Source organism: Dermacentor andersoni, chromosome 11, assembly GCF_023375885.2.
Source record: "Dermacentor andersoni chromosome 11, qqDerAnde1_hic_scaffold, whole genome shotgun sequence".
Classification (NCBI taxonomy): Eukaryota; Metazoa; Arthropoda; class Arachnida; order Ixodida; family Ixodidae; genus Dermacentor; species Dermacentor andersoni.
In genome coordinates, this window is record NC_092824.1 from 126,172,728 (window position 1) to 126,186,636 (window position 13,909).

At 47.1% G+C, this 13,909-nt stretch overlaps 1 protein-coding gene across 5 annotated transcripts in view; it reads left to right on the forward strand.

The window, feature by feature from the left end:
- Window positions 1-13,909, forward strand: part of LOC126539647 (nuclear pore membrane glycoprotein 210-like) — a 240,043-nt gene that overhangs the window by 124,576 nt on the left and 101,558 nt on the right. For all 5 annotated transcript variants that reach the window (XR_008614325.2, XM_055075603.2, XM_055075601.2 and 2 more), the window contains one exon: window positions 7,372-7,780. Coding sequence is in view for 4 of the 5 variants with exons in the window: in XM_055075603.2 (XP_054931578.1) it covers window positions 7,372-7,780 (409 nt within the window). In the remaining variant the exon portion in view is untranslated. The remainder of the gene's footprint in view (window positions 1-7,371; window positions 7,781-13,909) is intronic.

Below are 13,909 nucleotides of genomic sequence, written 5' to 3' on the forward strand. Positions count from 1 at the left end.
TCTGCAAAGTATTACATCGCTACGCTCCGCGGAAAGATCTGAAATTTCAAACCGAACGCCACTTTTCCTTCTCTTCACGGCCGCCACGCTCCAAGCCGGACAGTGACGTAATCGTGCCCCTGCACCTACGTAATCGTGTCCACAGTGTGGCGTCGCTTGTGGTGACACGTGACTTCGAGAATTATTCAAGACAATATCTGTTATCTGTGCAATCTTTTGCTTGAATTGATGAATTGAAGTTTAGAGAAATAATAAAACACACATACGGAATGTCTGCATGTTTTTTGTTTTACTTTGCACTGAAGCAAGAGAGATGTACTTCCGCTTCGTCTGCTTGTTCCAACGGTCGTACGGTCAGGTGCGCAGGTTCCGAAACTATGCCATTTTCTACCGTGTTCTAGCACGTGACATGCTCTGCGATCCGCTTGTTCTGCCTCAGTATTCATGTAGCACTGAATTATGCCGCTAGTCATGTTTCCTTGTACACAGCGTGTAAAATCGTTCGCTGCACGAACGAGGCAACAGCTCGCACGTGACGCCGTCAACAGAACTGCGTAGCGCCGAAAAAAAAAAAGAAAGCGAGGAAGAGAGAAAAAAAAAAATGAAGGCGTGGCCTGTGACATACGCGTCATGCTATGCTCGAAGCCCGGTATGGGAGAACGCAGGGAAGAAATTTTGCTTGCGTAGGCTAGACGGGGCGAGTGGAGAGAGCGTCTATCTTGGTAGTGGAGCCCGCCTGCTGAAATCATGGGTTCGCAGCACTGAAATATTTCTGGCTCGACTATTATTGAGCCGATATGAAAAATTTTTGTGGCAGAATGCTCCCTAGAGGACACGTAACAACTTCCAGCGTATAACCAAAATTTGCTATGGGGCCTGGGGAGGGGCCCTTTCAGGGCCAAGCTTCCTAAATTTCTGGCAATGCAATTATCAACTTGACTAAAGAAAATATATCTTAAGGCTGGTGCCACCCTCGACCCTATACGAATCCCGACTTCTGTAAGAATGTGCTCCTTTTCCATTCAACATACAGAGTGCTAGAAACAAAACATACAAAACTTGCCATGGATGTTCCGCAATTCCCAATAAACTTCAGTTGTGAGTCAGCACCAGTGTCATGTTCAACTTTTCCTTCGTCCTTGTCTGTTTTGCACTGTTAATTTAGAAAACATGAATTGCCACCAACTCGCCCAAGTTCCTCTTCCAGTAGTAGACCCTTACACTACAATTGCGGCCGCATTACATTTGAGTAAGTATGCCAATAAGTGTTTTGGCTAATTTAGGTTTTGCGGGAGCAGGTCCATTTGTGCTTGGTAAGGTTTAGGAGCATGTACCATCAAGTTCCATGTTGATATGTCGCTGACCCACTGAAGTGTGATGACAGCGTCATGGCTTGAGTGGCCGTGTAAATGACATAGTCATCAGCAACTACTTTAAGATTAGCTTTTATGTTGGTCAGTAAGGTTTGATGAATACCAGGAATAAGAGAGGGGACAAGCCAGCATGCTGTGGGACACTGGAAGTAGCATGCTTAATGAAGAGTGACAACAGACATACAAGACAACTGACATTCGAAACTTGACATGGTACTGCAAGCTCAGAGTTTTCGGTTAAAAGAAAGCTGAGAAGAATGAAGTTACTATCGTTTACCAAAAGTTCCTTGAACCTGTATAGTTGATTCGGTGTCACTCACTCTGATGTTGTGTAGCTCAGCTTGAAGCTGTAATGTTGGTCTGGTGTCACTAATACCTGTGTCACACGGGCACATCTGGACGGCCTTTGAAACGCCACAACTCTATCGACTCAAAGGAGTTGTCACGCTGCTACACGGCACTTTTGAAAGGCCGTTAAGTGCTTCAGGCGTTTCTCGCAAAATTGTGTGGCGCTGCAGATCTTTATTTTCATGTCACAAAAAGTTAAACAACAATAAAAGCATTTAAAAGCACTATAATTTCTTTTATGTTTGTTTATACATTAAAAAAATTTGTTTATACATTGCCATACATATATGTTTTGTTTTTAAGTTGTTGAGTAGCGAAACTGCGGCAACGTGTGCGCCGCTCGATGCAGCTGCCGTTTTGGTGTGTGTTCGCACATGTCAAGTGGCAAAAACACTTTATTGAATAATGAATAACACTCATATATGGTATTTTTAGAGCATTTGGTTTGATTTGTTCTTTCTAACCGTGAGTACGAGCACACTGTGAACGAGAGGGCATGTTCGCGCTGTTTCTGCTTCCGTTGCTCAAAGGCCATCGAGATTTCAGAGTTGTAGGGTGCTCCGTTGACTCGATGGACTATTGACTCGGCAGCTTTCGAAACCACCCGTGTAGCAGCTCGAACTTGAACTGTGAGTCAACTGACTATTGGTTCAAAGGCCTTCCAAACGCCCATATGACACGGGTATAATTCTGATGTGCCCGTGACTGAGCCCAAAGGGGAAGACAGCGTCGTGTTGGCACAGCTGGTCTTCTCACTTCTGCCTGCTGATGTCATGGAGTGTAGTGGTAAGAGCACGGCCTCGAGATGAATGAACCATTGGTTTGATGTGGCTGGTTTGCTGATTTGTGCCCACCCATGAAGCTTAGCCGCAGGAGTGCAACTTCAGACAGAACGCTGCCAGTTAAACCCTTACACCACCAGAATGGCTCAAACTCAAGATGGTCACCCATCTTTCAGTGTCCTAGTTAACAGCTATGTTATTCGCTACTGCTAAATGTGTATCAGAAGCATATGTGCATTTGTTATTGTTTTCTTTCCTGTTTATATGCTTTCTGAATCTTTCTTTTTTGTGTGTGTGTTCCTCAATACATGGCAAGCTGACATGAAAGCCTAGTATAGGTTGAAAAAGTAGTGCACACATGAAAAGGAGGACAAAGGCAGAGATGACACTGCAGTGCTTTTTCTGCCTCTGAACCAACTTTCATGTGTGCACTGTCTTGTTTGTCATTGATACACCAAGCCCAAGTCTCTACTTTACCAAGAAAGGATGCTGACAACAGTGGTCAGTTAGTTGATGGCTCCCATCAATGCCGGTCCCGTTTTGAAATTTAGTACCAGCTCAAGAGCTTGGATTGAGTGTACACCTGGGAGAGTAGATGGTGTACTATTTCACAGCGAGATGGCACAATGTGATGGCACAGTGCTGCATTCTTGTTAGCATATTGCTTTCGGCCACAGTGTTGAGAGTCGACTATTAAAGGGAAGCTGAAACACTTTTCTAAAAAAATGAGTTCCCTGCGGCATTCTACAGTTTTGAGTCCACTGAACACGAATATCTCGTTTAAAAAGGGCAGAAACAAATGCAAGCGGCTGTTTTTTGCAAGAAAATGCGCACCAGCGCCTCAGAGCATCGCGCGAACGCCGCTGTTGCCCGTGATTGGTCGGGACCGCTTTGACGTCATACACGGGGATTGCCGGTCAGCGCCGCCGTTTCAGTGCGTAGCACGCTGTTCTGTTCTGGCTTCACAGCTGAGTGGCTGAGTTGTAAGCATTATGGAACGTTCTCGCTGTCTCGGAGAGCTTGTATTTTCGCCGTACATGTTTGAACCGAGAGCCGATACAGAAAACGATGGTGGCAACGGGGGCAACGACGATGTTGAGTGTGCCAACAGCGAGAGCGATGTGTGCACCTTCTAGCGTGTTGGAAATCTTAGCTGGTACATATGTCTTTTCGGGTAGCTGCACATTCCAATGACAGGAGAAAAAACGCGCTAAAGTGTCACTGGGAACTTGCTGCTGGAAGAATGCCGAAGCACTAACATCTCATTAGATTGTAAACACGGGTGCAATTCCGCGATGTCATGCACCTTGCTGCTACTTGTCTAAAGTTCCGTGGTTTTTTGCGTGTTGATACACGATCGCAAACATAAGTGCCGCGTTTGGCTACTTCAAGCTCTTCAACATTATCTGCCTGTGTCACACTGGCTGCTTCAAACTCTTCGATTGGTGATGCTAGTGGAACAGGTTCATCAGGGGCTCGGTTCTCTAGGTGCTCTGCTAGAACCTGAAAGAGTGCAAGGCATAGATGTCATGAATTTCAGCATATCATGCATATCAGCAAACGTGACAACAGTTGGATTACTTACAGTAATTGAAATACTAATTAAATAGTAATTTATGTGATGGATTAGTTGTCTAGTGATTTAGTAATGTGAATTATTTGGTGTCTGTAATTTCATGGCTGAAGTAATTTATTAATTGCGTTAAATATGCACCAGTAAGTTGTTTACGGTGCCAGAACGTTGGTAGTGTCGTGAGGTGTCGTGGAGGAACATGGGGGGGAGGGCATGAAATATTGGCAAGTGTATGTTACCTTGAAGAAAGGTTGGCATCCCTTTATACTTTGCTTTTCGCTTCTTGTGTGCGTAAGAACTTTTTGGAAGCAATCGTAAAGTAATACCATTACTTTTTTGAAAGCGGTAATTGGTAATGTAATTCAAAGCAATGAGCGTAATAAGAAAGTAATGAGTAATGTATTATATTTACTTTCAAATAATAATTTTTCCATGTGTGATGCATAGCTAGTTAAAGGCAAGAAAAAATTTTTTTGTCCAGCAGCGATGCCTGTATTGGGCTAGACCACGTTGAATGCTGACAAGTTCTATACCTCACAACGTTACTTCATTATTTGAGCCTGTTAGCCTTGCCATGGGCGTGGCTGTGCCGACGCTCGTTTTTGCGGCATTTCGCTGCTGGTAGCAAGCTGTGACTGCGAAATCTACGAAACGAAGTTTTTACACGACGAGTCCAACTACTCTAACGCGAGCATGAAAATATTGCCGGAACGCCTTATGTTGTATGATTTGAACACGAATGCTGATCAGCTAAACCTGCGGGCACCGCGTGGTAGGACAAATAGCAAATATCACTGAATGCACAAGCGTACCCCCGGCCAGTTATTTCACCGTACCAAAACAGCCTCGAACAAACAGCCGTAGTACAGTGTTCCGTGACAAAGTGGAGTGGAAAAACAGGCTGAAAACTGCAAGCATTTTGCACGCATGTGCATATTCCCGACTCGCTTCGTCATAGGCCGCTGTAAGGCTGTTTGTTCGACACTCAGGTGATCATCCGTTTAAAAAATTGCCAGTGTGCACATTAAAACCCTTACCTCACCCTTTCTCCTCTTGGCGAAGGCCGCTCTTGGAAGTGGCGAGGTGTTTCTCTTGTGGGAGAACGCCGGCCTTCAGTCGCGCCGATTTAATTGGAATACCGATTGCCCGCATCGTTGTCAAGCTCCGATGGTAATCACTGTCGCGGAAATGGTCCGATCACAGCACAGTGGATTTCGGCGGTAAGAAATTATCTCTCCTCACCACACGGACCCACTCCGCTGCAAGTTTCTTGTCCTTCGGGAACATGTGAAACACCACGTCGTCTCGACCGCCTGTGTTCGCGCAGCCGAATGCTGCACAGAACGAGGGCATGTTGGGCGCCCTTGGCTGTAGGCACTCACGCAGCACAGAAAGGAAGCGCAGTTCACGAAAATCTCAAAAGAAAACAAACGTGAGCGGCGGCAGATCTCTCCTAGCATTGTTTAGTAAAGCGCAGGAAGGAAAGAAACATGCCAGCACGCCGGTCCGGCGGTACGGTCCCTGGGAATGACGTCACTCTCGCCAGTTCTCTCCTCCGGCTGCCTCCTCACCCGGCGCTCCGGGAAGCGACGGGGGCGTGTCCGCGGGGGGAATTCGGAAAGCGATTTCTGCCCCTTATATTGGCAATACAAAGAAAAAATTTCAGAACCGTAAATTAATAGGACGGTTCTTTCCAGCGCCAGCAATTCATGAAAATTGAAAAGTGTTTCAGCTTCCCTTTAAAGTAACTGTAGTATGGCAGCTAGGTGGGCGCATCAGTACATCTGCATTATTATTATTTACAGAGCGCACTAAAAACACGGACAAAGAAAGTTTAAACACAGCGCTTGTGTTTCATCTCTCTTCTTTGTCCATGTTTTTAGCGTGCGCTGTAAGTAATAATAATAATACAAAAATAAGTTTCAGGTCTTTGTTTTGAACTCTTGTAAGCTTGAGCATGGTTCAGAGAAACTGCAGCATTAAATGGAGCTTATATTTTTTCTCAAACATTTTTGATGGACTGGCCACTTTACATTTTTTTTTTCATGTCAGAGTAGAGAACTGGGCTAGTTTGTTTGCGCTTCTTTTACAATGAATTTTTTTTTTTATGTCTGCTCTGTTCAAATCACACTTTCTTGTTGGGAGAAAGAACAAGGGGAATTGAGGAGCTTGATTTTTTTTTAATGTTAATTACAGCTGTATAAAGCATGCACACAATGAAGCCAGAGCTCCCAATGAAGGGAGCCTTTCAATGGAGCGTCACAGCCTGTTTGAGAGTTTATGGGATGGAGCTGTTACAGTGGTTCCCAATGTATTCCTAAATGGTACTAAGAAGCTGCTTCGTCGTGTTGGCTGTAGCTGCAGTGGATCTGATGTCATTCAGCGATGGACACAAGGGTTGTAAAAGAAAATGATGTTGCTGTGAAGCCATTCCCTGAACCACTCCGGAGATTGATTGCAAAGAATGTTTGGGAGCGTGCTTAGTAGAGGCAAACTGTGGCTGTGGGATCTTGTTAAGGGCAAAAGGAATTCCTGTTGAGTGTTGCTTTTCAGCCTGTGCTGTTGCAGGGGACCAATAATTGCTTCTCAGGCATGCGATGACCGGTGGCTGCCGGCCGTGCACAATTTGAAATGCTTGGGGGGTGTGATGGAGTGTTGTGTCCCTTCTGTTGGGACAGTAGAAAGCAAGCACAGTCAAAGAATGTGTGCATACTTGTTTTTTTGTTGGGGTGGTTATGTGACTCTGCTGGAGGGGGCTGAGATCGGCTCAGGGTAGTTAGACTGAGCTTTTAAACACGAGCGCTCGCTGAGAGAGAGCAGGTGTCGTTCGTGCGCAGCCCCGGCAGATGGTTTACTTCTGGAGAAATTAACGCTTTCCTCCTCCAGACGTTGGCTCTTCCTCTGCACTGCCATCCTGTACTTGAGCCCTCAAGGGGCGCAGTCTTGAACTACTACCTACTACCATCTCATCTCGAAACTGGCCCCCTCACTGTCACTAACTGACGCTTATTGTTTGTTGCCTACAACAGATTTGACGTTGGCCTTGGCAGCAAAACATTTCTTGCAAAACTAATGATTTGTATTTCAATGGAGCACAAGTGCACAGGCCATAGTGTCATAGGTGGAAACTTTGTTCCCAGCTATTGTACTTGCGACATGCATGCGAGTAAAAAAATTATGCGTTGGTTCTGTAAAATGCATGGCACAGTTAGGCATGTTTGAAAAAAAAAAACAAGAAAAGACTGTTAGAAAGGATTGCCCCCGTATCCATTTATCAAGAACAAGTTCCTTGCAGGATGGTGCACTGTTACGTGCCACGGCATCAGGAGAACAGGAGGTCTCCATTGAGGAGCCACTGTCAGTGCAGCCTGAAACAGTATGGCTTCCTTGGGACCCAGAAAAGGAGCCAGTGTACACATTGCGCGCACATGCTCAGGGGGGCAGTGGAGCCCCAGTGCATTGGCAGCTAGAGGCAGCACCAGTGTGGGCGGATGTCGAGACTGCAGGCACTGTGGCCACTCTGGTGACAAGAGGCGGACCTGGCCAAGTTCGTCTGGTGGCACACGATGGCCACTTTGCCCCAGCCAGTATGCAGGTGTCACTTGCCCCCATCGTAGAACTGGAGGCCCTGGGCTCACCAGTGCTCGAAGCCGAGTTGCCCGATGGAGAGTTGCTGGTGGCTGTGGCCATGTATGGGCGTCATCGTAAGTTGACCCAAGAACATAGTAATCGATAAGCACCTTAATAATCTTGAAGCTCAATAATGTGTAAGGTTTACCGCTGTAGGTGTTCATCTAGTATTAGAAAAGTAAAACAAAAATTATTTTGGCTTGACTGATTCCACGGTGTGACTATGACTGTGTAAGTGCTTCTTTATTATAACACTGCAACAGCATTGGTAAAATGCCACTTTAAATTCTGCTTGGTGCTGTATGCAAAAAATGCATCACTAGATGCACCAAACATTGTGTAATGCACCAGGCTCAATGAATTGATTTATGAAGGCGTTTCATCACCCAGAAATCGCCATAATTTCCCTCTAAAGTTACTAAGAAGGAAATGTGGTTACTGTTGTTGTGCTTTATCTTCTAAATTTCTGAGAAATCATAAGTTTCTGCGTATATGAAGGTGGTAAGCTTTCACACGTGCATAATTATTCAGAATTGTTGCGTTTATACTGCAAAATTTATTGAAAATGATCAATTGTACAACACCGAAGGTAGCAAGGTGTCGCAAGGCAGAGTGGGATGGCGACCAAACAAGAAATAGAAAGGTGGGAAACCGGAGGTATCATGACGTGTGGAATTGTATGCAAATGTCACGTAGGGCAAAGTGCTGTTCTAATCGCGATTATCTGCCTAAATGTACATAGGGGTATTACTCAGGCTCGCGCGTGCGCACCTGACCCTTCTCTGGATCGCACAGCGCCGATGGAGCGGCAGTCGCTCGCTAGCACTTTCGCAGCAGCCCTAGCAGTCAGAGCTGTGACCCCTAACCCGCGGTTCGCAGTGAGTTGCGACCACGGTGGGTTCAGGCCAGGGGGGACAGGGTGAGTCTCGACCTAAGGTGTTTATTCACCTTAGAGTACATGTATACCAACAGACAACAACAGCAACAACACATACCAATACAACACAAAAATCACAGCGGCGGAGCATTCCGCACGTCTGGGGTGAAACAAACCGCACAATGTGGGAACCACAAAAGAGGCTGATAAGGGTTCAGCTCACCCAGAGTGGATCCGCGCTCGGGCCCTGGGGCGGTCAGTCGCACACAAAGGCCGGGCGCAACAGGGGGACGGCGTGCGGCGGTCTCAGCGGCTGAGTTGAGATGCGGCCTGTCGCAAGCTCTTCAGCCGAAAGACAACGGTGCATCGGGGGAATAGCGCTTCTCCCCGAGCGGCAGAGAGGGAGTCTCCCCGATTCCAAGAAAGGGAAAGGAGGGAACGGGGTGCCTTGGCTGCAGCGTCGCGGCCAGGCGCGAAGAGCAGCGGGAGGGGCGAAGGTGCCCTCTCCCCGCTACCCTCCGCGAGCGAGCACGTGATTATCGCGTGATAACCGCGTGGCCGCTCCGGAGATATCGGGATGCGCGTGCGATCCCCAGAATGTACATCGACAAACATCTCTGTAAGGGTACGATTCAGGCGTTCAGTCAGTCCATTCGTTTATGGGTGAAATGCAGTTGCGATCTTGTGTTCGGTATATCTTCAACAACTTGGGACAGGAAGTATCGGCTACGATCTGTCAGTAGCTGCCTTGGCGCGCCATGGTGAAGAATCACGTCTTCAAAAAAAAAAAAAGATCTGCTACATCTGTAGCACAGCTGGTGGGCAGGGCACATGTAATGGCAAAGCACATCACATAGTCTGTGGCAACAGCCAAGACCAAAAAGGTCCATGCCAACACCGAAGAAAGGCTCCTTGGGAACATTGATTAGATGAAGGTGGCCAGCAGGTTGCGCCCATGGCTTCTTTTCCCGCTGCAGAGCCCACAAGCTGCAACGTAACGTCACAGAGAGCAGTAAAGGCTTGGCTAGAAGAATCAACATCCAACTTTGTCGTAAGTGCAGGAGGTGCCAAGGTGTCTGGCAGTGGGTGAGTCGTGGAGCTCAGCACGAACAGTAGAACGGAGATGACGAGGGACAACTAGCAGTAAATCTGGTCCATCAAAGCTGTAGTTGCGTTGCTAAAGAAATGTCGTCATGGAGCACAAACATTCTAGTAGAGTGATCTGATTGCCGAGAAATCAAGCGTTCAGTGATCAACTAGAAAGAGTCGTCCTTTCACTGCTCAGTAAGGATGTCACGAAAGTAAGAAATGGCCAGAAGGCAAGTGTCTGCATCCTATTCCTTGTTGTCAGGAGGATGGACAGTATGTAGAGATAAGCTGTCGGCGTCCAGATGTAAGCGGCTGGACTTGTAGATCACAACGAAAGAATAGTCCTGAAGTCTGAGCACCTAGCGACCAAGGTGGCCAGTCGGGTCTTCCAATGACGATAACCAGCGCAGGGAATGGTGGTCCGTGTTGACAGAAAATGGGTGGCCAAACAAGTAAGTGTGAAATTCAGCCACTGCCCGCACCAGAGCTTGGCACTCATGCTTGGTGCTAGAAAATGTGCGCTCTGAAGCGAACAAGAAGTGACTGGAGTAGCCAGTGACGCGCTCGACTCAGTTTTGCTGTTGGATGAGGACAGCACCTATGCCATGGCCACTGGCATCTCTGCGAACTTGAGTTGGTGCAGATGGATCAAAGCGGCCTCATATTGGAGGCGTTGTCAACAAGCAGATGAGGGTGTAGAATGTGTTGGCTTGTTCATGGCCCCAAAAGAAGGGAGTGCCCTTCTTGGGAAGGTCATCAGTGGCCGGGTAGTAATCGCAAAATTTTTAACAAACCAAGGAAAATAGGAGCATAAGCCCACAAAGCTGCATACATCTTTTGCTGAGCAGGGTACAGGAAAGCTCTTCACTGTGTGAATCTTATCAGGATCACGATGTAGACCGGCAGCACTGGCAAGGTGGCCAAGAACTTTGACTTCATGGTGTACAAAATGGCATTTAGAAGAGTTGAAGGCCAGCCTCCCTAAATACTTCAAGAAAAGCGACCATGTGAATGAGGTGGCTGCCAAATGTAGGGGAAAATGTGATATCATCCAGATAAAATAAGCAGGTGGACCACTTATAGCCCTGAAGGAGAGAGTCCATCATTCTTTCGAAAGTTGCTGGGGCATTACAAAGTCCAAAAGGGATAACTGTAAAATGGTAAAGGCCATCCAGTGTAACGAAAGTGGTCTTCTCACTTTCGAGCTCATCAACCGAAATCTGCCAATAACCAGGTCAGAGGTCGATTGAAGGGAAGCATTTCGATCTGTGAAGGCAGTTGAGAACGTCGTCAATCTGCGAGGGAAAGTACACATCCTTTTTCGTAATCTGGTTCAATTGATGGTAGCCGACAAAAAATTGCCAGCTACCATCCTTCTTCTTGACTGAGACAACCGGAAATGCCCAAGGACTCTATGAGGGCTCAATTACACTTTTGCATATTGTCTACTTCAGCTTGGATAACATGGCGTTCTGCATGAGACACGCAATAAGGTCGTCGGCAGATAGGACTAGCATCGCCGGTGTCAATTTTATGGGTCACAGTGGAAGTCTGTCTAAGTGGGCCATCCTCAAAGTCAAAGACATCACTATAAGACACAGGACACAACAAAGATCCGCAGCCTGTTCAGGAAGCAGGTCCTGAGCGATTATCGGACAGCAGGTGGCTGCAGACGAGCACTGAGCATTAATACATTGATGGCGGTATCATCGATGGGAGAAGCGTTGCCTAGCGACATGCCTTTCGGGATAACTTCCATACTTAAAGCAAAGTTTAAAGCAGGAAGAAATACATGGTTATTGGCGATAGTCACAACGGCATGAGGAACGGCAACTGTGCGTAGCAGAGGAACATTGACATTGGGAGTCAGTACATAGTCACCATCAAGAACAGATGGGAAGCACGTCAAAGGCATACATGGCGGCTTGAGGCGGCAACCATACAAAGTCTACGGAACGTAAATGAGGCTTGGCTGATTTTGGAGGACAGCAGTGAAAAGGCAGCTCGAGTTGGAGGAGGCCAGTGGCACAGTCAGTCAGTGCTGAATGGTCCGATAAAAGGTCGAGGCCGAAGATCAAGTTATGGGAACACCGTTTCAGAATAGCAAATAAAACAGAAGTGTTGAAAGCAGCAACAGTTATTCGCACGATGCACATGCCAAGGATAATGGGTGTTGCTCCATCAGCGACCCAAATAGCACGAGATGCAGCAGATGTAAGGACTTTTTTCAGGCGGCAACGAAGGTGGTTGCTCATCACTGAGATATGGGCTCCAGTATCAACAAGCGCTGGAACAAATACACTGGCAACTTCTAGATCAACTATGTTGCATCTGGTCGGCAGGATGAGAGGTTTTGCCGGAGACGCCGACAATGATTCATATGAAATCAGTGCTTCATCCCTCAAAGCCGAGTGTAACTTATCACCTTTATCCTGTCGCCGACGCATTGCAACCCTCTCTCTATTTCCCAAGTTCTTTCACTCGCCGCTTAATTGCGCTCCTTACATTATCCCTGCAGCTCACATATCTCACCGCACTGGTCATTCCTTGCAAGTTTCTCGCCCACGTGCCCGCACTAAAACATTTTCTGCTTCATTTTTTCCCAGAGCAGCAAAAGACTGGAACGGCCTTTCTCGCAACATCGCCATTATCACCTGCCCATCAAGCTTCATGCATAGCATATCAAATATAACATCGCACTGATCGGTATCAACAATATTCTGTCTAACAAAAAAAACAAAAAAACCACCCCTTATGTAATACCCCCTCGGGGGTCTTTAAGGAAATAAAAATGAATGAATGAATGAATGAATGAATGAATCTGCATCTTTTAGTTTGAATGAATGAATGAAAGCTGCATCTTTTAGTTTTCCGAAGGTATGTGCCCAGGTCGGAATGATGGCGACAGGCGACGGGACTGGAGTGACCTAGACGATGGGCTACAACTTTGCGATGAACGAGACTGGTGGCCACTCGGCGATGGTGTTCGACGGCGCCATGCGGTCGTACTGTTAGTGGCGTGCAAGTTTGGTTTGGGTTTCGGCTGGATATGGTGAAAAACGGCATCTAGATGATGGCTGTTCGAGAACGGCATCAAGGACCAGTGGCTGCGACAGTATCAGGTGATTTGACCAATGCGGCGACAGCTGAAGCAAATAGGTCGGTCATCAGGGGTTCGCCACTCTGCCATGTTGTGAGAACCTCAAGGGACCTGACCCATTGATTTGAGTATGCATGAGCGAAGGACGTTCGGTTGGCCGGGAACTGGCCACGGTGCAAACTGACTGCAAGCAGACATTGGCGAGTTCTTGGCGCACAACAGCCTGAACAAGAGAAACCATAGGAGTGCATGTATCATTGACAGGTGGGTACAGAGGCAGTACAGTGCCAGCATGTCTTGTGTATTGGCAACGTAGCCTTCAGTGGATGTCTGAACTCATGATGCACTCTCTCTCCTGGTGACGACCTTCCGGCGCAGTGGTTTTCCAAAGAGATCTCGCAGCTTCTGCTTGCGGATATTCCAGTCACAGAGTTCTTCGTGGTTAAACCACACTTGCGCTATTCCCGCCAAGTAAAAATTTGTCCGCCGGCATCACTGTGGAATCCCATTTGTTTTGGCTGCTCATCCGTTCATACATTTCCAGCCAGTCGTCGAGGTTAGCGCTATTGGTGCCACAAAAGGTTACTGGATCACGCGGATGTGTGAGTATGACAGTCAACACAGGCGTTGTCGAACTAGGCGGCATCGATGTATAAGCAAAGTGGAGGCCACTGCGAAGCTCTGTTCTGAATCGTTGCTCCACACCTCCATCAAATATTACGAAGAGCAAGCCTAGTGCACAAATGTATATACAACATAGGGAGGAGTTAGTGGTACTTGTGCAGGCTGGTACAAAGGTCACAGCTCCAGGAGACAATCTACCACTTCTTCTTTACAATCTACCACTTTTTCTTTGTCTCCCTGTTGCGCGCACGATCCTGTCAAAATGTACCATAATATCGAAAAGTGAGGTGATATAGCTTAGGTAGAATCCGAGAGGACAAGCTCATCGCTGACTTCTGTAACTTCTTCCATGTGTGCTATTTTCGTGCCCTTGTTCAGGTGTTTATATTACTGGCTGAAGTTCATCACCATTACTTGTGCTTTTCCTTGGCGTAACTGGACGATACCCATTGCAACGCTGGTTTCAGGCTCGAGCAGCAGCTGTTGGTTCCTCTCGATGATGGCTTCAATGTC